At 55.1% G+C, this 26,066-nt stretch overlaps 1 protein-coding gene across 1 annotated transcript in view; it reads right to left on the bottom strand.

The window, feature by feature from the left end:
* Positions 1-250: 250 nt before the first annotated feature.
* C3H16orf74 (chromosome 3 C16orf74 homolog) overlaps positions 251-26,066 on the bottom strand; it is a 36,554-nt gene continuing 10,738 nt past the window's right edge. The window contains exons 4-7 of the mRNA XM_077882933.1: positions 22,436-22,480; positions 3,033-3,176; positions 1,929-2,151; positions 251-784 (exon numbers count right to left, since the gene is read on the bottom strand). Of these exons, the coding sequence (XP_077739059.1) occupies positions 1,934-2,151; positions 3,033-3,176; positions 22,436-22,480 (407 nt within the window). The 3' untranslated portion in view covers positions 251-784; positions 1,929-1,933. The remainder of the gene's footprint in view (positions 785-1,928; positions 2,152-3,032; positions 3,177-22,435; positions 22,481-26,066) is intronic.

Genomic DNA, 26,066 nt, shown 5'->3' on the forward strand with positions numbered 1-26,066 from the left:
GAGATGCATCGTTACCAGGATCCCGCAGCTGGCAAGGACAGAGCTGGGACTCAGGCTCACGTGACTTCAGGGTCCGTGCCTTTGGCCAGGCTCAGGTTTACATGGTGGTGGGCAAATAGAAGGCCCAAGAGCACCCGAAGCAGCCCCCGACCCCGGCCGGCCCCGCCCCTCCGTATGAAGTCATTCTCTTCACTTCTGCACCTGCGTGCGCTCCGTCGCGTCTGCCCAGCCCAAGAAACAGGGTTTACTGTTCATTACAGATGACCTTTATTGATAATGCAAAAAAGGAATTATAAATCACTTTGTGGACTGTTTTGATATCTGTAAAACAACTCGTAAAAAACAGAGCCACTCTTCTGCAAGAAGTTCTTGTGTGTGTCCCTCTCCTGCGTACCCGTCTGTGTGGCCCAGGGTGCAGGGAGGATTCGTTTGTCCAGAAGAGAGCCTCTCCCTGCCACCCCGGTGGCCGTCACCGTGAATGTGTGGGTGTTAGGAGTCCCCACTCGGTGGGGCCTGGGAAACATGGCTCTGGAAGCAGGCAGGGCTGATTCCTTGCTCTTCTTGCCACATTGCAACTGGTGGGCTCCCAGAATCCTTTGTTTTCCCAGCCAGTATCCAGCGACCTCAGCACAGCTGTCCCAGGCAGCCACACCCCCAGAGACATGTGAGTTGGGGGCGGCTGGAGCAGGAGCCAGTGAGGACAATCTCCGACCTGTGCCTCCTCCTCAGGCCTCAGGGTCTATTTCTCCATCCTCTGGGCACGACCCTGTCTCATCCAGCCAGACTAGGACAAAGAGGAGGAATCAGCATCTGAATGGGCACCCCCCACATCTGAGTCCCCTCCCCTCAGAGCTCCAAGGCCAGAACCTCTGGGCTCCATGCTCTGTACCACCACCCCGAGCTCCCCCCACATACAGGGAGGTAGGGATGCTGACAGGGGACCTGGGTGACACTGGGTCTTGTGGGCCTTCCCCATGCACCTGCTGCCCACACTCCGAGCTCGCCCGGGTCCCTAGCTGAGGTTCCTGGGATTGTACCCCTGGGCCCCACCCTTGGCTCAGCATCTTTTGGCAGGTGCCTTCAAGTCCAGGGCTGGATGTGAGGTCAATACCTCCACACAGCTAGCTGTCCTAGAGATGAGAAGGCAAGGCCTGGGGTGGGGGGGCTGCTCTAAGTCACCCAGGGGGGTCCAACCCATTGCCTGGGGAAGCTCAGGTATGTAATCATCACTTGGAGCCAGCAGCCCCAGAGGTGGTCTCCATCTGCTCTAAATATCACTGGTGGAAATATGAACAATACAGCCACTGTGCAGGGCATGAAATCAGACCCTGACCTTCTTGTGGCCAATCCTCCCCAGCTTCTCTGAGGCACCATTTTACAGATGGAGGAACTCAAGACTCAGGGAGGGTCAGCGTCTTACTCAGTGTCACAAGGTGCTAAAGTCACAGAGCAGGGATCCGAATGCAGGGTTTTCTGACCTCGAGGTCTGGGCCCTTTATCCTATGTCTCTGCTCTCTGAAAGAGGGTCTGAGCAGGCAGGACAGGAAGAAACGACTGTGCAGGTCGTCTGCGCTGATTCACCCCGGAGCTGGTTACTTAAAGAGGCCTCTCCGGGTTTTAGGAATTCCTCTGCAAGCTCAGGGCCTCTGACCTTGTAATGTCTCCCCACACTCCCATTGGCCCTGGGGGCAGGGAAGGTGGTTATGACCCCATTTTGCAGATTGGGGACACCAAGGCTGGCAGGGCAGGAAGCCTGACGGCAGAGCAAAGGGCCGGAGCCTCTGTGGCCTGCACTGAGCTCTCTGGTTGGACACTGGAGCAAGAGCCCAGCTCTTCCCCCACCTTGCTGTGTGCCCTCGGGTGACTCACTGTCCCTCTTTGGACCTTAGCTTTCCCAACTGTAAACTAGAGATAAGAGCGGTACTCACAGCCCTCAGGGTTGGAAGGAGAATAAACACCGTGAGCAGCATTCAGCCTGGCGTCTGGCACTTGGGAAGGTGACCAGGAAGATCACCTGGTGTGAGTCATTGATGAGAAGGCCCAGAACCAGGCCTGACATAGGGCCCGGCCCAGAGGGGGTCCTGTGGCTTCCTCCTGAGTACCCACCCTGGTGGGCAAGCTGCGATCCAGGCTCAGCACTTCTGGAAAAGTCTACCCAAAGCCCCCCAGCAGACTTCTGGAGCCCCACATCGGCCTGGTTGGCCTGTGCTCCCTGACGGCTGGTGGGCTGACTGATGCTGGCCACTGGGAGGGCGCCTCGCTAGGGGCACAGGGTGAGCTCCAGGTCACACGGCTGGGTCTGAATCCCAAGCCTGCCACTTACCAGCTACATGGCGAGCGTCTCCACCCCTCTGAACCTCAGTGTGCCCATCTACCAAACGGGGATGAAAACAAGACCTAGCCCAGAGTCACCCTGAGGACCCCATGAGGAACAGCTCACTGTTCATATCAGTATTTCTTCTGATTATTTTTTGAAACAGCAGCCACAGACAGCACCTAACACAGGCGTGGCTCCAGAAATCTCTTTGATGAACAGGTTGTCTCACCGGCTCCAACAGCATCCACAGAGGGCAGGTGGGGGCACGGGTCTGCCTTTCTTTCTGGGAACAAGTCTGTCTCCTCCCCGCTCCCTGCAGCTGGAAGGCCCGGAGAGCAGCTCGGCCCAACATGGTGTTTCCAAGCCCATCCCGTCCAGCTGAACTGCTGTGGCCGGCAAGCCGGAGCACCCGTCCCCAGCTGGCAGGGGAAGGCACATCCATCCATTACCTCGCTGGGCCCGCCCAGCCCCATCCATCACTGGCCCTGGCTGCCGGCAGGGGCTGTCTAGCTAATTACTTAATATGCCACATCTTGCTGAGGGTGGTGCATGCAAGGGGCCCTCGGTGGATCGTACGCAGATCCAAGCATAAATTTTTAACAAACCCCAGCAGGTGGGGACGTGGGCTCAGAGCCACGGAACAAAAGGGGACCCCGTGAGCTGTCCCCAGCCAGGCCCCTCAGACACACTGGCAGTAGTGGCAGGGCGGCCTCACCTGTCTGCCTGGAGTCCCGTGGCAGCATCATGCCCGTGGGGGTCGGGGGGGTGATGATGATGTTGGGCACATCCAGGTGCTTGTCGCTCAGGACGGGGGCCTCGTCATGGCTGCTGCCGCTGCTGCTGCCACACATTTTCAAGCCTGAGAGGGCAGGCCGTGGGACACACATACACACAGGACAGGCAGACAAGCATCAGTGGCCGCTGGGAACTGCCTGCTGCAGGCTGCCTGCCTCCCTCCCTCAGCGCCACTTCTCAGGCAGGACGGGAGTGCTGTCCCCACTTCGCATGCACGGGACCCCCGGCGCAGAGCCGTTGAGTGACCTGTCCAAGCTTGCATCGTTTAGGGAGGGCACCGAGTTTTACCTGCTGGGCTCACTAACGTGGCTCCAGCGCCCAGCGCGGCGTGTGACACGCGGAGGGCGCCCAGAGCAAGACTCTGAACGGATGCGGGCAGCGCAGTGCGGACCAGAGCCAGGCCCGTGTGACGCGGAGCCGCACCTGCCCATACCGCTCCCCCTTGTCACCTTCTGAAAGAGTGTTTGTGGGATGGGGCGCATTTCTCCCTAGTGCATTTGACTAGATTTCCCAGTGGAACTGTCTGAGCCTGGAGTTTTCTTTGTGCAAAGACTTTGGATTATGAATTTGGTGTCTTTCACAGACAGGGCGCTAGCCAGGTTTTCTGTTTCTTTTCCTGTGTCAGTTTGGATAAGCTGGGCTTTTCCAGGAACCTGGCCATTTCTTCCACGTTGGTGAATTTGTGTCCTGGGGCTTCTGCTAATGAAGTTCGGGTGACCCAGCCACGCCCAGTTACAGACCTCCCGGCTGACACAGAAGCACCCAAACCATCCACACCACACGCCTGCCTTGCTCCGTCATACTTCCTGTCTGAGTCAGTGGAACCACGACCCGCTAGAAACCAGAGTATCCACCACAATTCCGTTTTCTGCTTCACCCTCCAACCCCCAAGCTGACCTAACCAATCACAAGCCAACAGGTGCCATCCCTCAGCATCTTTGCCATCCTTCTCCTTCCCCATGCTGCTAACCAGTTCTTTCTGCCAGGAGCTATGAACCTAATCATACCTGATCTTGACAACTGGCTATAAGCAGTAGCTCCCAAAGTGTGTTCCCTGGAACACAGGCCTCTGAGACTCCCTCAGGAAGAGGGTCCCACGATCACATGAGTTTGGGAATACCACATAGTTGAATGTTGACCGGATCCCATCCAATCTATCTTTCTCTTGGAGATTCTCATGGATATTAGAGAATTAAAGGCTCTGAGAAGTCCTGCAGTAGGGAAGCAGTTTTAAGTGGGCTTAATCCTGGGCTTCCTGAACTTAAATAATCTTGGGGTCTGTTTTTGGGGGAAGGTCTGTTAATATCTCACAGAACCATGAGTCATGAAATACATTTTGGGAAATGTTGATCATAAATTACAGCCAGTCTTCACAATCTGGGCTGAACTACTTGCATGCAACCTTATTTTCTGCCATCTGCCCACACGCCCCAAACTGCTCACAGTTCCCAAAACCCTGGGCTCCCAGCACCTTCGGGCCTTTGCATGTGCTACTCTCTGCCTGTAATGCTCTTTCTTTCTTTGCTGGGATAATGGGCTCCTACTTACCCTTCAAAGCCCAGCAAAATAGGCTCTTCTTTGGGGAAGATGTCCCAGCAAATGCGACCCCTCCCTCCTTTGTCCTTCTACACTGATTCATTCATCAATCTTCTTCCAGCACTGATCACACTGTATTGAAACATTAGTTCTTAATTCTGTCTCCCTTTACCACGAGCGAGCGTCTGGAGGGCGGCCAGTGTCTCACTCATCTGTTTCCCTTGGGCCCACATGGTGCCTGGGGGGAGAGCAAGTGGAGTGCTTTAAACTGTAAACGAGAAACACCTCCAGGCACCATTGAGCTGGGTGTTAGCATCCCTGGCTCTGGGCCCCACCACTTTGTTTCTCACCCCAAACAGCCCCGGACTGGGATGACATTTGCTCAGGTCCCTGGGTCCCTGGCCAACAGCAGGAGCTGAGTAATGGGGTGATGGATGGTCATTCCTGCTGTTCCTCGACAGCCCCTGGCTGGGGGGGAGGTCACTGGTTCTCAAGCACGTCCCCAAGAGGCAGAGTCTAATTCACCTCCCCTTCAGTGTGGTTGGACTTAGCACAGATTATAGTGCACAGCCTATGACAGAAGGCATGGCATGTGACTTCCAACACAAGGTCACAAAAGACTGCAACTTCTTCCTTTCCCTCTCACTCTGGGGTATGCCAGGCACCAAGCTGCGGGGATGAGCAAGGGGTGGGGGTGGGGGCGGGGGGCGGGCCTGTGTGGTGAGGAGCTGAGTCTTCCTGCCAACAGCCGTGTGAGGGAGCCATCAGGAAATGAGTTCTCCAGCCCAGTCAAGTCTTTGGATGACACTGCAGCCCTGGCTGACAGCTTGAAGGTGGCCTGACAAGAGATCCTGAGCCAGAACCTCCCCACGAAGTCAGTCCTGAATACCCAAGCCACAGACACCGAGATAATAAATGTTAAAGCCACGGAGTTTGATGGTAATTTGTTACAGAGAATTGGAAACCGATGCAGTCCACACAGCTCACTCTGACCATAGGGGGAAAGGACAGCAGGTGCACAGTGGGAATACCACACCCACCGTGCCATGGGAAAGTCATAAGGGGCTTCTCAGGGTGACCTTTGGTCACCTAAGGGGTGTTCCTCTGATGGGAAGTTCATGCCTGGACAGTCAAAGATAGCCTGTTCGAATCCACAAAAGCATGAACATCAGATGACCTAAAGCAATGGAATCGGGCCAATTTCTTGGCCCATCTGTAGCTTGACCTGGGCTGTGAGCTCAGAAGAGCTGCCAGCAGCAGGCACAGTGGGGAGTACCCTAACTGTAAATCAGGCCAGCTGCTCACTATCAGTGTGACCCTGGGCAAGTCACATCTCCCCTCCAGGCCTCAGTGTGGTCAAGAATTCAACCAACTCGCAAAGAGGTCTGGCCTCTGTGCTTGGAGGCCCTGGATGCCATGCCTGGCAGGAGAACTTTTGTTTGCCTGAGGGCCCTCGTCACATTGGAGAGTCCAGCCACATGGCCTTTGGGCGACACTCAAAGGGACTGGAGACAGATCTTCCACGTGAGCAATCAATTGTGCCTTTGTAATGGAGTCCCAGTGTATTTGTGTCCTTGGGCTGCTGTGACAAAGGGGCTCAAACAATAGAACTCTACTCTCCCACCTTCTGGAGGCCCGGAGTCCGAGAGCACCATGCCGGCAGGGCTGGTTCCTCCTGAGTCAGTGAGGAAGACCGTGTCCCAGGCCTCTTCCCCGGCTTTCGGTGGTTTGCTGGCAATCTTTGGTATCCTTTGGCTCACAGACACATCACCCCAATTTCTGCCTTCATCTTCACACAGCTTTTCCCTGTGTGTGAGTCTATGACAAAATTTTCCCTTTTCATAAGGACACCAGTCATATTGCATCATGGACTATAATCCATAATAATCCATACTGGATTATTACCCTACACAGTATGACTCCTCCTTAACTAATCACATCTGCAAACATCGTATTTCCAAATAAGGTCACATTCTGAGGGTACTGGGGGCTAGGACTTCAATATGTGAATTTGGGGGGACACTATTCAGCCCAGAAACACCCAGTAAAACCTCTGAACACCCGGACACCTGGGTGGCTCAGTGGTTGAGTGTCTGTCTTCAGCTCGGGTGGTGCATCAGGCTCACCATGGGGAGTCTGCTTCTCCCTCTGCCAATGTCTCTGCCTCTCTCTCTGTGTTTCTCATGAATAAATAAATAAAACCTTAAAAAAAAATTTCTGAGCATGGAGGGCCACATGACCTTCCCTGGTTGGCACCCCTCTGTGCTGTGTGTCACACATCTATACCAAGAGTGTAACGCATGTATCACTCTGTGAGGAGAGGACGATGAGAGCTCTGTCTGGACGTTTCCTGGTCTCTGCCCCACACACTCCCTCTGATTGGCTGATTGGACTCTGTGTCCCTTCCCTGTAATAAATCATAACCATGAGTACAAGAGCTTTCAGAGAGTTCTGTGAGTCTTTCTAGGAAAGACTGCAGCTGGGGTCAGAAGTGAGGGTGTTCTGTGGACTGTGTTCTCTCTGACTTCCTGTTTTCACTGACAAAATGGGGTGGGGGGGGACCCACCTCTGTGGCTGGGGAGAGGATGACACAGCACCTGGCACCCTGCCTGCTCCCGCTGAACACGGCAGCCTTCCCGCCCTGCACGGCTTCCTCCTTCACTCACACCAAACTCAGGCCTGGAGTCTCTCTCCCAGGCAATGCCCCAGCCTCCTCCCAGTCCTGAACCCCGATCCTATTTCCTCCCTAGGCTGGTGCCCCCCCCCCCAATCTCCCAGGCCAGTTAGTTCTGCAGGAAGAGGCCATCTCCCAATCAGACTACTGGCCCCTCAGGATCACCCAGGGAGGCTGCTGCCAACTCCATCTGAAGCAGTACAACCCAGAACGTAAAACAGGTAAAAGGAAGGCACTCGGAGGAGGCCTTCCTGTTATCACGTGTACTGGTGGACATTGACGGATTCTTTGCTGCATGCCAGACACGGTGCTGAGCCCCCAATGGACTCTTTCTCCTTTGGTCTCCACTGCTCCCCCCTGCTGTGTGAAGGCTAACCAGCCCCATCTCATGGATGTGGAGACTGAGGACCAGAGGAAGAACCTGCACTCGGTTGGTTCAACAGCTAGTGTATTGGAGTCAGGATCTGAACCCAAACCCAATCTGACTCCAAATGTTGGTGATTCTTTTAAGCACAATTCTAATTCTATATATTGGAGCTGGCAAACTTTCTGAAAAGGACCAGACAGTAAATATTTTTTACTTTGGGGGCTATGTGGTCTTCTGTTGCAACTGCTAAACTTAGCCATTGTCATGGGAAGGCTGCCACTGACAATATGCAAATGAATGAGTGGCTGTGTTTCAATAAAACTGAATTTACTTATTTATTTTTTAAAGTAGGCTCCAGGGGGCACCTGGGTGGCTCAGTGGTTGAGCATCTGCCTTTGGCTCAGGTTGTGATTCCAGGGTCCAGGGATTGAGTCCCACATCCAGCTACCCATAGGGAGCCTGTTTCTCCCTCTGCCTCTCATGAATAAATAAATAAATCAAATTTAAAACATAACGATAAAGTAGGCTCCAAGGCCCAACACAGGGCTTGAATTCACGACCCTGAGATCAACACCTGAGCTGATACCAAGAGTCCTGATGCTTAACCGACCAAGCCACCCAGGCACCCCACAATAAAACTTTATTTACAAAAACAGGCATCGTGCTAGATTTGGCCCAAGGGCTGTGGTTTGCCAATCCCTGCCCTATAACATTCAGAAGTCAGGGAGTGTGGATCCGGAACATGCCTGATGTCCTAATAGGCAGTTGCAGAACCTCAAAAGCCTGAGGTTGGTTAATGCCAAAAACAAGAACAAAATCCCAAACCTGGCTGCTGCTGTATAGTGACAATACCTACCTCTGATGGGTATTGGGCTTGAGGAAATGAATGAATTCGCGTAAAGCACTTGCCCAGCGAGCCAGGGGCCTAGAGGGTGCTCAATCCCTGTTAGCTTTCTCTATAATCATCCATAAAGAGCGTCTCATGGAGTGCTGGCAACAAAAGGAAGCTCTGATTATTGTTATCTTTAACAGGAGGGAGCCTCCCTGCTCCCTCTCTGAGGCCCCTTCCTCCACGAATATTCCCAAGTTCTAAAATAAAATGCTAATAGGGAAGAGCCATACTCCTCCCGGGGCCCCACATTTGCATTTTAACAGGTTCTGGGAGCTTGGCGACAAAGCCCACATTCTTAATCAGGAAGCATCAGGTCACTCGGTGGGCCCTGGAGAGATGCTAGAGGCGGAGAGGAGAGAAGGGAGGGGAGGGGGTGGAGAGAGGAGAGAGGAAAGGAGGAGGGTGGGACTCCAGCACCTCTGAAATCCCGTCACTCCCTCGCCGCCGCTGGGACTGGCCCAGCCTCCAGCAGAGGTGGCTGAGCAAGAGGGAAAAAGCTCTCGGGAGATAAAACCTACTTTGGGGATTAAAAACAAATGCCAACCCTGCCCTAGACAAGGAGCTCATTTATGCTAAAGCCAGAACTGTTACTTGTTAATTATGTGCCCGCCTCAGGCCTTTAAAAGCCCATTTCCTGAAGGGGTGGGCTTGGCTAGGATTGGGGGGGGCAGGCCCCAAGGAGGCAGGGGGTAAAGAACGGATCCCAGCGCCCCCAAAATACTGAAGGTTTTCGGGGTGCAACAGGGAGTCTGTGCAGGAGGCTTTCCAGCGGGCAGTGGTCACCTGACCTGGACTGGGCTCGGGCTCTGGGTCATGCACCATTCTGGACCTTGAAGCTAGAGCAGGCCAGACAGCCAAACCCTGTCCTCCAGGAGCCTGCCTTCTCTGTGGGTGAAATGGGGAGACACTGTGCTATGAGGCCAGACTTCCTCTGAAACCTTGGTCTGCCTTTTCCCAGCCCAAGGGGACTGGATTTCCATCTTGGCTGCTCACTGGGAATCATGTGGGAAGTTTGAAAAATACCGATTGAGGACCCCACCCCCAGAGAGCCTGATTTCACTGTACTCTGGCCACCAGGGATTTTTTTTTTTTTTAAAGTAGTTTCCAGGCCCAGCTTGCACCTCAACAAGAGGCTTTAACTCATGAACCTGAGCTGAGATCAAGGGTTGGATGCATAAAGGACTGGGCCACCCAGGCACCCCTCGGGGCCAGCAGGAGTTTTGAAAGTGCCCAGGGAAGTCTAACAGCCAGGGCAGGGAATCCCCAAGCTAGAGTGACTGTGGGAATGCATTGCACTACTCTAGGCCTGTTTCCTGGCTGTAAAAGTGGAGTCACAGCAGTCTCTTAGGCACAAAGCACCTGGTGTGGGGTATGTGGCTGCCAGGTGCAGGAGGAGTGAAGAAGGGTGAGCCCATGGGCTCGCCCATGGGCTGGGGCCTGGGGGAGACTGAGGCGGAAGACCATGCCTCACGCAGCTTCCCTACACCACCCCTGGAGTGGATGCTAGGCCCATAGCCGTTCTCCAGGCAAGAAAACCAAGGCTCGGAGAAAGGAGGCGCTGGAGGACACGTGGAGGCCAGGTGGCTCCAGGCCTCAGCTCTTGCCCTGCCCCTTTGGGTATCAGCCACCACTTCTCATCTTTCAGAAGCCCCGAGCCAGGCCAATGCTCTGCTCAGGATGCCCCAGTTCCCCAGGCGGCAATCAGCAGTACCCAGGCCACTCCCAGGCCACAGCAGACACCTGTTGCCCTCAGCCGGCTTCGTGGCTAAAGGGCGCCCTCTGCTGCTTTTTTTGAAAACGGCACTCGGACTGGCACCCAGCTTGGAAGGGACCATGTCCCTGGGACGGTGTTCACTCTTCCCAAAGGCACTGTCGCACACACAGTGATTCTGTTGGACCCAAGATGTACTGGAGGCCAGAACGTACACCTGGGCTTCAGTACACCTGGCATTGACTCCACCTCTTTGGACCCTGCTTCCTCACCTGCAAAATGAAGGTAAATAATCATGCCCACCTCCAGGGGGCGCTGCGGGGAGTTAATGCCCACATGGCTCACTCCCGCCAAGGGGTGCAATCATTTATGTGCATTTTGCAGGTGAAAAATCCACATAGTTGGCCCTGCGGAGCATGCTGCGTAAATACAACTGGTTACTTAATAGCACGAGATTCTGACCTTAGCGCTTATTCATTGACTCAGCCAATATTGAGCACCTACTGGATGCCACCCAGCTGCTGTTACTCCTAGCCACCTGAGCGCAGGTCAGGGACCTGGACCCACCCGTGCCATGCGTGGGACAGCTGGAGTGGGGGTGGCTCTGACGAAATACTCCTGGTTCCAACTTTACACTCGGAGGCACAATTTCCTTATTGGATTGGAACAACCCTGGCTCTAGGGGTCTGGGAGGAGGGAAACTGAGCCCGACTCTCAGTTCTGCTGGCTGGCTGTTACCCCACCTCGCTTGGTCCCGACCTTCTCATCTGAGGCTCCCTTCCCTTGCGGCACAGAGCCCGGCCCAGGGGAGGGGCAAGTTCAGCGGGCCACTAGTGAGCACCCACTATGTGCTAGGTGCTGGGGACACGGCAGAGGAGAAAGAGTCTCAGCATGTTTCTCTGTCCTCCACCCTCCCGGCCCCAGCGTGGAAGTGAGGCCCCAAAGATTTCAGAGTCAGATGGAAAAAACAGAGAGCCCTGGTGTTTCAAGGTTCTGTCTCACATTGCTGTGGCTGCGGTGGCGGCACAGGGTGGAGTGTGGGGCGCTGTGTGAGCTCCCTGAGGGGAGGTCTTCCCAGTGAGGCCGATGTGTGAGAAGCCCATCTTCCAGAAGGGCACACTAGTGGCCAAGGAGTCAGAGGCCATGCCCAGGGTCATGTGGGAACTGGCGCAGAGCCCTGCCTTCCCAAGGCCAGGAAGCAAACACTTTCCAGAGCTTGGGTCAGTAGTCAGAAGCAGATGATGGGAAGGAGCAGCAGGACAGGGTTAGGAGGGGAAGGTGAGGGCACTGGGGTCAGCCACAGCATGCATAAAGGCCCTGGGGCAGGAGCAGGGTGCACTGGGGCCAGCACTAACTCCTCCAAGATGACCAGATGACCGGATGTCGGATTTAGTGTAGGTCTTTCAAAAAAAAAAACAAAAAACAAAAAACCAAGCCGACAAATGCCTCCAAGGGTTCCAGATGCACTTAATCTTTTTTTTTTTTTTTCATTCCAATTAAGCCGAAAGCCTTTGCATTATTATGGATGAGGCCAGGGCAGTGAGGGTGGTTTTACCTTTTCGAGTCAGCCTGGGCCCAGTGGAGCCAGCAGTGGATGTTTTAAATCTCTTTTTAATTAAGGAAAAAGCCCCAGCTTGCGTCAGGGATGAGCTGCTGGAGCGAGAGGCTGGGAGGAGGAGCCGGAGAGGGTGGGGCGCCGTAAGGTGGGACGAAAGCACACCCCTCCGGCCACCCGCAGCCTGCCTGCCCTCCCCCTGGGGTCCCCTGGTTCCTAACCCCAGCCTCTCTGGAGGGCTTCTTGGATCTCACCTCGGGGTGAGTGGTGAGAGTGCAATGAGAGCCCAAGTCCAAGAAAGTAGGCAAAAACACCTGGGCTGGGCAGTGGCCTGGGCTGTGGGGAATGCTTGCCGTGTGCAGCTTAGAGTCCCTCAGCCACTGCACCGCAGACCATGCTTTGGGGAGGGGGCTGCCTGGTGCACAGTAGGTGGGGTATGTGGCCCTGACCTCTAGAGGCTGTGGTGCCCTCCAGCTGTGACCACCGAAAATGTCTCCAGATGCGGCCAGTGTTTCCTGGAGGTGGAGTTACCAGGTAAAATACAAATTAAAAAAATACAAATCATTTTTTGGTACAAGTCCCATGCAATATTTGGGACATACTTTATACCAGACAATTATTCTTTGTGCACTTGAAATTCAAATGTAATGGCATCCTGTTTTATGTTATTTTTCCCCCAAATCTGGAAACTCTATGTAATGGGGTGGGGGTGGGGGGCAAAAATCCCCCTGGTTGAGAAGTCGAGAACATGGTCATAGCTGTTGATAGCTCGGCCTTTCTGAGCAGGCACCTGAGAGCCCCTGGTTTCCTCTGTCCCTTGTGGCTGGTCTGGGGCCAGGGGAGGGAGCTGCAGGGGGGCCAGAGCCACAGGGACTGATGGCTGGACTCTGCCTTTTACCAGCTGTGTGGGCTGAGCAATTTTCTTACCCTCTCTGAGCCTCTATTTGCAAACTCACAGAGAGGATAAGTAAAAGGGCGGTACCCACGTTGCCTCCTTTATTAGTATAAAGATTTGAACTTTCACCCAAGATAGTGATCTATAACCCACAGGGCTCTCCTGAGGATGTGTGACATTAAGTGGAAGATGTCTGGGGCAGCCTGAGCCTAGAACGGGGGCTTAGTGGGGCTAGGACTGTTATTACTGCCACCAGGGGCCACGAGGCAAGTAGATTCCAGCTAGGCCCAGAGGCAGGAGGTGAACGGGGCCTACCTGAGCAAACCTGTGAGCTCCTGGGGGTGCCCGAGCCCTGAGGACAGGGATGTGTCATCCCAGCTGTGGGCAGCTGGCGCACGAGAGGGGCCATGGATGGACAGCCACACAGTGGAGCAGATCAAAAGCTCAAGGCCCAAGTGTCATTTGGCATTTGAGAAGCAGAGCGGCAGCAGGTGCCACCATGGAGAACTGAGGCTGTGGGTCCCCCCGGGGAGGCCTGGATGTCTCCTTCCATGTGTTCCCTGGTCAGCGCCACATGGGCCAGGCCTTTCCCAGGATCCAGCACTGCCCTGCACACCTCTGATTCACTGGAAGCTCAGTGAACCTTCACAGAGGGCTGGTGGCTCTGGACAGGGTGAGAGGGTTGGCCTGCCCAGGGCCTAAGGGTGTGCTGGCCCTCAGTGCAGGGGAAAGACGAGTGCAATGACGACAATCCCCCCAACACCTTGTATGGAGGTCCTGCCACCCCCTACAGGTATCAGCACCTGAGATTATCTTAGCAGCCCCCCAAGGGGACTGTGGTGGCCCCACCCAACAGCGGGGGAAACTGAGGCAAAGATAGGCTGCACCACTTGCCCCTAATCACACAGCTGCTGCCCACAGCACAAGCCCCAGCCCACCAGAGGCAGCACCATGTCAGTTGTAAAATCCTGTGTGGTGACAAATGATGTACAAGGTGACAGACAGGAAGTGGCCAGCCCAGAGCATCCCACTGGGTCCTCAGGTTGTCACAGGGTAGGGCAGACCAGCCCTTACTTTGCCGAAACTGAGGCTCGGGGAAGTTCGTGCCTTCACCTGGGGTCTCAGAACAGATCAGGCTCCCCAGTGACTTCAGAGGAGGTCAGAGGAGGGTCTCAGAGGAGTTTTGGGAGTGGCTTGGGCACGTCAAAGCTCCTTGCTCAACAAAAGAGGTGACACACACAGAGGTCGGGGGCTGGGAAGGGACAGAGGCAGAAGCTAACCAGGGCTGTTAGGGGTCAGGGAAGGGCTCGCCTTGTGGGGAATGTGAGGGGGCCTCCAGAGGACTGGAAGGTTCTGTTTCTCTGTGGGGACGCTGGTCTGGTCAGTGTGTGAAATCACACGGAGTGGCTCCTCACAGCCTGTCTTACATCAATAAGAATGCAAACCTATCTTGCAGAAATGAAACAAACCCCCTGAGATAGCACTTTTTACCCAGGAGATCAGCAAGAATCAAAAAGAGGCCATTACCACTCCATTAGCTTAGCCTTTCCCCATGTGGAGGATGCAGGGCCTTTGGGTGTGACTTCCAAGGTCATGTGCCAAAACTCTCAAAATGACAAAGGCGCTTGCCCTCTGACTTGGCAGTGCTGCTTCTGGGAATGTCCCACAGCCAGGCTCCCTCATGAGTGCATGGGACATGGTGGGTGAAAGACCAGCTGGAGATGGTTAGGACATGAGGGGGGGGCCCCACACGAGGAATATTATGCAGCTGCATAAAAGGACTGGTCACATGATCCACAAGGGACCTGTTCCCGTTCCCGTGCCTGCAGATCAGTGAAAGGAGGAAGAGGTGGAATGGCTTGTGTTGGAAAAAGAAAAGGAATAGACCCAGGAACATTTCTGTGCATGCAGACATAGAATATTCCAGAAAGATGGGCAGCCCTGGTGGCGCACCGGTTTAGCGCCGCCTGCAGCCCGGGGTGTGATCCTGGAGACCCGGATCCAGTCCTGCGTTGGGCTCCCTGTGTGGAGCCCGCTTCTCCCTCTGTCTGTGTTTCTGCCTCTCTCTCTCTCTCTGTGTCTCTATGAATAAATAAATAAATAAATAAATAAATCTTAAAAAAAAAAAAAGAATATTCCAGAAAGAGACCCAAGGCAGCCGTAACTATGGCTGTCTCCAAGCAGGTGGCTGGGAGAGAGGCTAAGGCAGATTTACTTTTTACTAGATATCCTTTGGTACATTTTACATTCTGTACTGTGGGGGTATTTTATAGATTCAGAAAATAATGAAAAAGAGAAAGAAAACATTTTCCAAAGGGTAGTTACAGACAAATGGATGTAGGAGGTAGGAAGGAGGAAGGTAGGTTGTGCTGCTTCAGGAGAGGTCTGATCAAGGTGAGGGGCTGAGAGAGTAAACAGGCAGAGAAATGCCACAGGGAGACTTCAGAGTGTAGACCTGGAGAGGCAGAAGCAGGGATGGGAATGCTCCTTCTCAGGAGAGTGGCCCAGCGTGTGGCTAGGACAGCAGTGTGACAGGAGCTGAGGCCAACTGGAGGGGCGGGGGTTGGCTAGGACTTACAGGACAGGCGGCCTCAAGGCCTGTGCCTTCTTGGCCTACAGCCCTGGCCCCACAGTCCCTCAGTGGAACCTGTGGCCTGAGTGGACATTGTGCCTGATGGCTCAGCAGACCTGAGGGCGGCCTGCTGATAGCTCCCTAGGACCTGCCTGCCACCGAGCTGGGGGGACCCTGTGCTCAGGGCCAGACTCACCATCACTACCCTCATCTCGGTCCTGCCCAAGGTCATGCCCCTCCTAGCACTGCTCTCCAGTATCTCCAGCAGACAGGCAGGGAAAGGCCTGTCCCCCTCTATCTGGGACACCAGTGCGGGGCCACTGTAGCTCCAGAGCCCGCCCACTGTGGGTACTGGTCCTCAAGGTGCCCTGAGCCAGTCAGCTTGCCTGTGACCCTCCCAGCCGTTCCTCCCTCCTTCAGGACAGCAGGTGTTGGCAGGGGGGTGGTGGGATGGGGGCGGTTAGTCTAAGCAGGACATGGGGCTAAATCCGGGCAGGGAGCCAGGAGGGCTGCTGGCTTGCCCTTGGGGACTGGGCGGGGCGGAATTAAGTACCATCTGCTTGGGCATTTAAGATGGTCTCTGATTAGCCACCCCTCCCTGGAGCTGGTGGGGGTCTCCCTGCCCTTTGAGCCCCTGCCTTCTGGGTTTTAGACAAGCTAACCTTGTCACCTTGGGCAGTTAGTCCCCAGCCCAGGGTCCATGTGAAAAGCACAGATGCTGGCTCCAGACCCCGGTTCTCACCTTGGGCTGCCCGGGAGAATCAGCTGGGAGTGTCATAAACACGCCTGTGCCCAGGACCCCCACCCCCACCAACCAAATCCCTACCCTCTGGGGAACGGGCCAGGGCCACTGAGGTTTCAAAGCCTCCCATGTAATCCCAATGTGCATTCCTGCAGGTCGGAATCACATGGAAGTCTCGGACTCTGGGTCTGCACTGATTCTAGGGATCCCTACTACTAATGCAAGAAATTCCTGATGCCACATCTCGGCTGTCATGGCCGTGCTTGCCCCAGGGGCCTCAGTGCCTCCTGCTTGGCCCCTCAGCCCCTCAGCCCCTCATTCCTGTCACACTCCCCTCTTCACTGCTCATCAGCTCACCAAACTTATTCCTGTCTTGGGCCTTTGCGTCTGCTGTTCCCTTTGCCTGGAGCACTGTTCCCTGCCTCCACATGGCTGGCTCAAACGTATGAAGTCCCCAACTCGTTCTGAAAATTGCTCAATGCGATGCCTGGGTGGCTCAGCGGTTGAGCACCTGCCTTTGACTCAAGGCGTGATCCTGGAGTCCCGGGATCGAGTCCCACATCGGACTCCCTGCATGGAGCCTGCTTCTCCCTCTGCCTGTGTCTCTGCCTCTCTCTCTCTCTCTCTCTGTGTCTCTCATGAGTAAATAAATAAAAATCTTTAAAATAAAAAAAATGAAAATAGCTCAAAATGCATTAGCAAAATGGATACCTTTATCTTTCCCTCCACATGGAGCTCCCAGTCCCCGCTGGAGTAAACCCCAAATTCCCTGCCTCTGCCCCCCAATCTATCTGGCTGCTCTCTCCTTGATCACCTGCTGTCTCCTTCCACATGCCCCTGGCTCTTCCTGCTGCCTCCGCTTCACTGTCCCCCTGCCCTCTCCCAGCCTCACTGTCTCAGGCTTGCATGCTTCCTCGGGGCCACCCCTGCCCAGCGGCCGGGCTGCTGGTTTCCATCCTAGCACACAGCAGGTAGTACTCAGGTGGCTGTTCACCTCTTTCTCACCCTCCCAGTTCCATGTGGTCAAGAAGCGCAGCAGCCTTGCTCAGGTCTGAAGCCCTGTATTTGGCCCTGAGTCGGTGCACAGTAGGGGTGCAATCAATGTTTGTGCAATGAGCAGTCTCTCCACCAGCTCTGCCCCTAGCAGCGGGTGGCTCAAACCAAGAGTTTGCCCCAGAAGGGGTCATCCTTCATGACTCTCATCTTTGCTGTGACCTGCGGCTAGTCTCAGGCCTCCCGACACCAAGTCAAAAATGGGCATGGTGTCTACAAGCCTCCAACCACCCCATGCCTGGGTTACAGGCCAGTGGAAGAGAGGCTCTGACTCCCCTGCAAGGGAGGTGACAGAAATGCCTGGACAGCTGGGGGGGGGGTGTGTGCCAAAGAGGGCGTACCGTGTCCCCAGTCCCCACCATCACCGCTGTCACCTGCTCGGCAGAAGAGATTAAAGACCTCACCTACACCAGACCCTAACAGTGGGCTGTCCTCCCAAACACAAGGCCAGTCCTTCTCAAGATGCTCAAGATTCCAAAGACAGGGGCTCTGAGAAACTGTCACGGCCAGAGGAGTGAGGAGATGTGACCAGTAACTGTAAGGTGGGCTCCCAGCACATCAAAGGGGCCTGAGGGGAAAACAGGAAAGCTGAACACAGCACGGACTTTACTGATGTAACACATCTGAACTGATTCGGGGTCGTGATGCAGCAACTATGCCCCGGTTAGCTTTAACTGTTGGGGAAACTGTAAATTTGAAACCGTACTTTCTGTAAATCTAAAACTGTTCTAAAAAAATAGTCATTAAACCAAATGAGTGAGCCACCAACCCCAGTCAGAATCTCCATCTCCTGGTGCCTTTCTCCCTGGTCCAGGCGGCCCCAGAAGGACAGTCCACTGGGGCCACCCCAGCCTAGAAGTCTGTCTCTACGATAACACTGTCATTGGCTGGGGCTGGAGCTGCACCCTCCGGGGAACCCCAGAGACCACACTCACCCTGAGGCGGCCCCCACAGGAAAGCCCACACCTCCGGGTTGACTTCCCCTGCACCTGCAGCCCCCACCAGAGCGGGAAGCTACAAAGGGCAGGGGCAGACAGGAAACCCTATCCACTGGGCACCCACTTTAGTGCTGATCTAGCTCAGATAACTCTCGAAACCTGGCCCAGGACACGTCACCACTCATCACTCCATTTTACAGATGGGGAAGCTGAGGCTTTGCTACATGAAGTGATTTGTATGAGGCTGCAGTTATTCTGGGACACACCTCGGAACTGAACTCAGATCCTTCTGACCCCAGCACCACGTCACTAGTGTTCTCAAACTTGAGCAGGCACTGGAATCTCCCAGAGGGTTTGTTAAAACCACCCCCAGAGTTTCTGACTCAGTAGGTCTGAGAGGGAGACCACACGTCTGACCCGTTCCCAGGTGATGCTGAGGCTGCAGGTCTGGGGGCCCCCCTCGGCTGTTTCCTGGGCAGTGCCACCTGTTGCTGGTCAGGGGAGACAACATGCTCACAAACCAGGGAAGCCACTCACCCCTCCCTGCTGCCTGCTAAGCCAAGCCCCTCCTGACTGGCCATAGGATGTGGAGCAGGTGAGAGTGCCCTGTGCCTCGGTCTATCTGTGAAGTTACCGACACTGTCCCCCTGCAGTAAGCATGAAATAGGCAAATCCAGGGACCCCATTCCGGGAGCAACGCCTGGCTTGCAAGGATGCCTGGCCTGTGCCAGCCGTTCTACCAGAGGGCACAGAGGAGGTGCCCTTGGGCCAGTGGAGCATTCCCACATGTCACAGCTGTGAGGGCCAGACCCCACTCTCCCTTGGACCAGAAACAAGAGGATCTCTCCCATGCCACACCCTCACTAGTCACCCCTTGGGCTGACTCTTTGCTGTGAGACCGGAGAAGCACCTTCCTGCCCCGCATGTATGGGGCTCAGGGCTGAAGTGACTCATGGGGGGGAAGAGTGTCCCCCCACATCCACACAAAACCTTTAGGTCGTGACCTTATTTGGAAACAAGGTCTTCGCAGATATGATTAGTTAAGAATCTTGGGATGAGATCATCCTGGATTTAAGGCTGGCTGTAAGTCCAAAGACTGATGTCTAGAAAGGACGCAGAGAGACACTGGGAGGAGGCTGTGTGAGGCCAGAGGCCAACGCGGGAGGACGCGGCCAGGAGCGGGGAGAGACAGGGAAGACTCTCCCTAGGAACCTTCCGGGACAGTGTGGCGACCCTGCAGGCACATTGATGTAGGACTTGTAACCTCCAGACTGTGGAAGAACACATTTCTATTGCTTAGAGCCTCTTGGTTTGTCATAATGTGTTGCAGTAGCTCCAGGAAACTCTGACACCATCTTATAGACCGTGAAGATGAATGAGAACGTGTTAATAACGTTTCTGGCTACAGCGACTGCTTCAAATATCAACTTAAATGTTTCCTTCTCAAGAGGCCATACCAGTGGTGGTGGAAGCAAGGCCTCTGGATCGAGCCTGCCTGGGTTCACATCCCAGCAGGTCCCAACTGTGTGGCTTCGGGCAAACTGCACTGCCTCTCTGTGTGTTAACTTCCTTATCTGGAAACTGGGGATCCCAGTAGTCCCAATTCACTTGGTTGTCTGGAATGAGGGGGGTGGATCCACACAGAATGCACAAAATGGGGCTTTGTCCAGGCTAAGCCCCCAGTGAGAATTCACCATTCATTCTACTTGACGGGGTCATTCTGATTTCTGGAATTTATCCCAAACAAATCATAATTTAAAAAATCAGAAATCAGAGATGTTCAAAATGGCACTACTTACAAAAGCAGTTAGAAACAACCCAAAGACCAACCCTCAGTGCGATGGGGACACAGGCGTTAGAGAGTGTTGGGGGATGCCTCTCCTGGCACCCAGATGCTGAGCACAAATGTGTCCCAGCTCCAGAGCCGGGTAAAAGCATGCCTATGGACAGCAAGGGCTGAGCCAGTAACATGGACACCGGTGTGCAGGGAAGGGGCCGCAGGGCACCGGTGCTCTGCATTTGTTGCGCACATGCACATCCCCTACGAGAGGAGGAGGGTCTGGGGCCTCTGTGCTGGTGGGCCTGGGTCATCTTACGTAAGCATAGAGAAGAGAATCCTGTACTCAGCTTCCTGCCCCATGCCTGTCACCTGCCCCATGTCCTGCCCCAAGAGACCTGCCACCTCCAGAGAATAAGGCTGGGTGAGGCTGGTGTGGGTAGACGGCTGGCAGCCAAGGCCCGGTGGCAGGCCCCAACGAGCTGCAGTGAAAAATATGTGAGCAAACCTCACTGTCCCAGCAACATTCCAGCACTTAGCTCCTCCAGGTCCCAGCAATGTTCCAGCACTTAGCTCCTTCAGGGCCTGGCGGGAAGGTGGCCCTTTTATTTTTTATTTTTATTTTTTTTAAATATATTTTTTAAAATTTTTATTTATTTATGAGAGAGAGAGAGAGAGAGAGAGAGAGAGAGAGAGATAGGCAGAGACATAGGCAGAGGGAGAAGCAGGCTCCATGCACCAGGGGCCCGATGTGGGATTTGATCCTGGGTCTCCAGGATTGCGCCTTGGGCCAAAGGCAGGCGCCAAACTGCTGCGCCACCCAGGGATCCCATGGTGGCCCTTTTAAAAGCCTCCATCACCAGGAGCATTCAGCCGCCCAACAGGGGTGGGACAGGGGTGGGGAGATGGTGAGGGAGGGGTACAGTGGGATGTTCCCCGGGGACTCTTAGGGTCTGCAGTGTCTGCATGTCCTCCCCTGGTCGGACCCCCCACCCTGGGCTGAGCGGCCCTGGAGGGACCTCTGGTTTACTCGTCAAAGATGTCCTGGCGCAGGAGCCGAAAGTGGAGGCAGCCCTGTGTCTGGGGAGGAATGAATGGGTAAACCAAACCTGGTTTATACACACAGGAGACTATAACTCAGCCTTTCAAAGGAAGCAAAGTCTGCCACCTGCCATAGCACGGAGGGACCTCCAGGGCATGCTGAGTGAGGTGAGCCCGGCAGGACAGGATAGATGATGTATCACTCCCGTCGTCACAGGAGGCCCCTAGAACAGGCAAAGTTACAGGGCCCGGAGTAGGGTGGGGGTGGGGCTGGGGAGTGAGTGTGTGACCAGGACAGAGCTCTCGGGTGCAAAGTGGACAAGGTCTGGAGGTGGATGGTGGGGACGGCTGCACAATGACATGAATGGACTTAACGCCACCGCACAGTACACTTACAAATGGTTAAGGCAGCAAATCTGATGTCCCGTCCATCTTATCACGGTTAAATACTGAAACAAAATGCTCGTCCTGAATGCCGACTCTGTGGCCGGCCCTGGGAAAACCCGCGGGCAAGCCTAAGGCAAGAGGGTCCCTGAGCGTCAGGGGCTTAGTCTGGACGTCACCGCTGGCCCTCCACCCCACAGGTGCCCCCCACTCCTGCGTGGGCTCAGCTGCGGCCTCAGAGGGGCCAGGCCCTGGTGGGGGCGTGGGTCGTGAACGCCTCTCCAGTCAGGATCCCATCGCCACTTTGCAAACGACGCCCTGGTTTTCTCCAGGGGAACCAGGGCTGCCCCCTTGCGCGGCGTCTGGAAGGAGCTGTCCATCAGGATGCCCCGCCCCTGCCCCGCCCCCTGGCTGGGGGCGGGGCCTGAGCTCTGAGTGGGGCCAACCTGAGGCTCTCCTGAGCTCACGGGTCCCAGCAGTGGGACCTTCCGGCGCCCCTGACCTCCTTCTGCGAAGTGATGGGGCCAGGGGCACCCTGACACATCCAGGAGGTGAGTCAGCGCTGCTGGGCATGCCACATATGGGCAGGGGGCCATCAGAGCGACTCCGATTTCGGGCTGGGGAGCTTGGATCACTGAATAATGGGCTTCAAGGGGAGAGGTCTCTGTGGGCCATGCTGGTCTGAGTGCCTCTAGGTCATCCAGACGCTGGACACAAAAGTCCAGCTGCCTGAATGTCTGGGCTGCCTCTGCCAACACCTACAATATTCCCCCGTGATTCTGTGTCCTTTTAGGACCTACTCCAGCACCCAGCAAGCCGGGTCTCTTATGTCAGTGATAACAGGCCTACAAGGTGGACAGCCAATGCCCCAGTATGCGCCTATCAGGGGCTCTTGCTCCCTTATTTCCCACAGGTGGGATTAATCCCCCTGATGGAGAAGCCAAGGCCCAAGGGCACTGTGGCTGTCCCACATCACTTACCTGTCAGTGAGCAGGGAGGCCTGAGGGGTGCTCAGAGTCAGCGTGAGCATGTAGAAGGCACCTGCTGTGTATCGATGCTGCCTGCGGTGGCGGTCCCTTCCCTCTCCAGGGTGAGCACATTTGTGCTCTCTCCTGCCTCATTCCTTCACTACCCCCACCACCTCCCCCAGCCCCGGAAGAGCTGGTGGGGGTGTTGCCCCCCTTACCTTTCAGGCAGGACAGCTTAAGCCCCATGGCGGTGCCTCTGTGGCCTGTGAAGAGAGAAGGGGCTTGTTTAGGATTGGCCATGTGCACCCCCCCCCCAACGGATACACAACAGGAAGTAGTGGGGAGAGAAACTGCCAGTCACCAGTGAGGTCAGGGTGCGTGCTGACTACATCTGGGCTGAGTTTGCTCAAAGACGAGCGTGTGCTAGTGGAAAACATTTTCAGGTGCCTCAGAGCTCAATGTACTAGAGATGTGGAGTATGGGGCACAGTGGCGGCGACAGCGTGGTCGGGGGGCTGACGTTGGTTCTGAACCAAGGTCCCCCAGCCATTTCTTTTAGGGGTTGCTGACAGTAGCTGGCTTCAAGAGCAGGAGGACGTGAGGACCCTTAGGCCAGGCTGTGGGGCGGCCCTAAGCCCACCATGATGGGCTCACCTTCTGTTAGGGCACTGCTCCCCTTTTAAAATGCATGTTCTTTGGAGACCTAATGGATCAAGGGCACATAGGCCTCAGTCTGTGGGACTTAACATTGTCCCAAGCAGCATTCCCACAGTCTGCCAGCAGTGTGATGCATCCTTAGCATTCTGAGTGATGAATAAAACAGGCAGCAGCTGATGGTGCTCAGCACCAAGGTGCTCTTGACGATTCTCAGCAACAATCCCTGGGAGGTGCTACTACTGTCCCCACTCACAGATGTGCAAATCGAGGCTCAGAGAGCTGGGATTGCAACCCCAGGACCACCCCCCAGGGGCCTGGAAGGGCAGGCTAGTCCCTCCATTCACAGGGAGCTGCTCATGTGCCAGGCTAGGTGGGGAAAGGGGGTGGGGGGGTGGCCACGAGAGGAGCCCCTCAGATCTCCTCTGCTGGTGTGTGACCAAGGCCCGGCACTGTGCTCTGAAACCCATCATCTCGTCCTGCACAGAGGCCGACATTTACGGCTAGGAAATGCTGGGGTCCCCCAGCAGGCTGTGCTGGTGGACCCGCAGCTTTGCCCCTCCCCCCGCCCCGGGGAGCTTGTTAGCAATGCAGCATCTCAGGCACACCCAGACGCACAGAGCCAGAATCGGTATTTTAACAAGGCCCCCTGGGAGCCATGTGCCTGTTAAGGTCGGAGAAGCTCGCTCTGGGCCAGAGATTGTGGAGATTTAAGGAAGGAAGACAGAGGGGTGGGGTGAGGGTAGGGAGGTGCGGGAGAGGGGGGTGGGGACAGTGAGGGTGTGGAGAAGCAGCTGGAAGTCTGGGAGACATGCAGGCCCAGGAGATGGTGGGACCAAGAGGGGCTGGTTTGGAGAAACCCAGGGTGAGGGCTTCAATTTTATCCAGGTTGGGTTTGCGGGACACGTAGGAAGGAGGTGGCCTGCAGACATCTGCTAGGAGATGGGCTGGGGGGATTGAGGAAGAGGCAGCAGAGCATGAGCGAGTGGGAGGGAGAGAGACAGACACAGTGGAATGTCTACTGACTTGACAGCAGGCGCTGGAGCTGTGTGCCCTCCTGGCCGGTCCAGAGCCTGGCTGAGCCAGGTGACCACACGTGGGTTCCTCAACCAACCTAGACTTCACTTCCCTTGTCTTGAAAACAGGGATGATGCTCTTGGCATCTGAGCATCTTGGCACTGAGCAGCACGGAAGACTGCATTATCAGGAGGGCACACGGCTCAGGCTTGAGCAGTGTCAGATGCTATTATTTATGACAGCCACGGAGGGAAGACAGGTAGTGGCTTCCAGCTGGGGCCTTTCTCCAGGGCCGTGCTATCCAGCGTGGTCTTGGACCAGCAGCATGGGACCACCCGGAGCTTGTGAGAGATGCAGGCTCTCAGGCCCCGCCCCGCCTGCAGGCTCGGGGAGCTGCCTCTCAACCAGACCCAGGGGATGCTCATTACCGCTGCAGAGACTCAGCGAATTCGCCCGGGCACTTAAGAAGATACAGATGCCTGGGGCCCACCCCAGAGATTCTGGGGTAATTGGCTTGGAGTGTGGGCCTGGCACAGGATTTTTTTTTTAAAGCTCACCAGGGGAGACTGATGTGCAGGATGAGATGCCAAGGAGAGGGGATCCTTCTTCAGGGGGGAGAGGAAGGATCAGGCTGAAAGAAGAGAGAGACCAAGGCCAGGCATGTGGGAATAACGGGTGTCATCTCTTGAGCGTTTGCTGTGTGCTCAGCATTTGTCAGAGCCCCTGGACCCGTGGACCCCTGGACTGATGTCCCTGGTCCGTTAATGCTCACAACACCCCAGAGAGGTTGGGACCATCCTCATTTCAGAGGAGGAAACAGAGGCGTGGGGAGGTTAGTTAATTTGCCCAAGGTTGTAGGGATAGCAAGAGGTGGGGTCAAGATTCAAACCCAGCACTTTGAACCTAAGAGCCACAATATTTTCAGCTACAGGGCTCTGCAGGGCAGATGGGTGGGGATGTTAAGCAGGGAGTGGCATAGACCTTACCCTGTCTCTCCCAACCCTCCCCAGGCTGGGTCTCCAGCCCAGAGGTCTGCAGCCCTGACTTCGGGCTCGTGAACAAATATGCCCAGGACCCCCAACTGGCCACTGTGAGCAGCACACACAACATCGCAGTCTAGACAGACACACTGTGCGCAGTGCACCCCGACTTCACTGTGTGCTTCTGTGAGGTCTTTAAGTGGTGGCCACAGCGTACCCCATTGGTCTTATGGGCGCCCCATCCCAGGGTTTAGACAATGATTTATGTGGAAGTCCTCCCACAGGAAATGATGTTAGGACTTTGCAATAAAATACTCCAGAAAAACTAGCTCCGTGCCATAGGCACCAGGGAACAACACGGTCGGGCCCAAGGCATCAAAGTGGAGAGGTGGGAGTTCATTACATATTTTTGTGTGTGTTTGAAAAATACTAAAATGTCAAAAGAAAGACAACTGTCTATGAGGTGACAGGATGGGGCCAATGTTTAGTTTTCTGAGCCTGATCATTGGACCGAGTCTGTAAGAGACAGTTCCTGCTCTTGGGACACACCCGGCCCAGGTGTCTGGGCTCAGAGGCCATCATGCCTGCAGCTGTAACTCTCGGATGGCCCAGCTAGAAAATCAACAAAGCCATGTGTACGACAGAGAGAGACCCTAAAGGAAATGTGGCTAAATGCTCATCTCTGGGGAAGGACATGGAGTGCTTTATGTTCTTGCAACTTTTCTGGAAGCTTCAAACTATTTCAAGAGAGGTCAACCAGGGAAAGAAAAGCAGAGAAAGAGCAGCAACAGGGGTCCCACAGTCTCTGTGCCCACCACTGCCTCCCCAGCTGTGGCCCAGAGAGCAGTTCTGTGCATCAGACACTATTTTCCTAGAAACTTCTCTGATGCAGTTGTAGCTGTGTTCAGGGGACTGTGGCTCTGGTCTGGGGAAGGCTGTGTTATTTTATGCCAGGAGTACCACTTCCCCAAGAGTTGTCCTGAATTGATAGGTGTTGTCTCTAAAGCTCTCTTGTAACTTGAAAAACACTCATTTCAAAACATTCAGGAGGGAAGGAGAAGGAAGGAGAGAAGAAGGGAGGAAGGGAAGAGGCAGGGAGAATAAAGAACAGCCAGATCAAGGAAGCAAGAGGAGGAGGGGGAACGAGGACTGGCCCCAGTCTGGATTCCGGGGACACAGGGACAAGAAGCTGCACTGCG

The sequence above is a fragment of the Canis aureus genome, chromosome 3 (genome assembly GCF_053574225.1).
Source record: "Canis aureus isolate CA01 chromosome 3, VMU_Caureus_v.1.0, whole genome shotgun sequence".
NCBI lineage: Eukaryota > Metazoa > Chordata > Mammalia > Carnivora > Canidae > Canis > Canis aureus.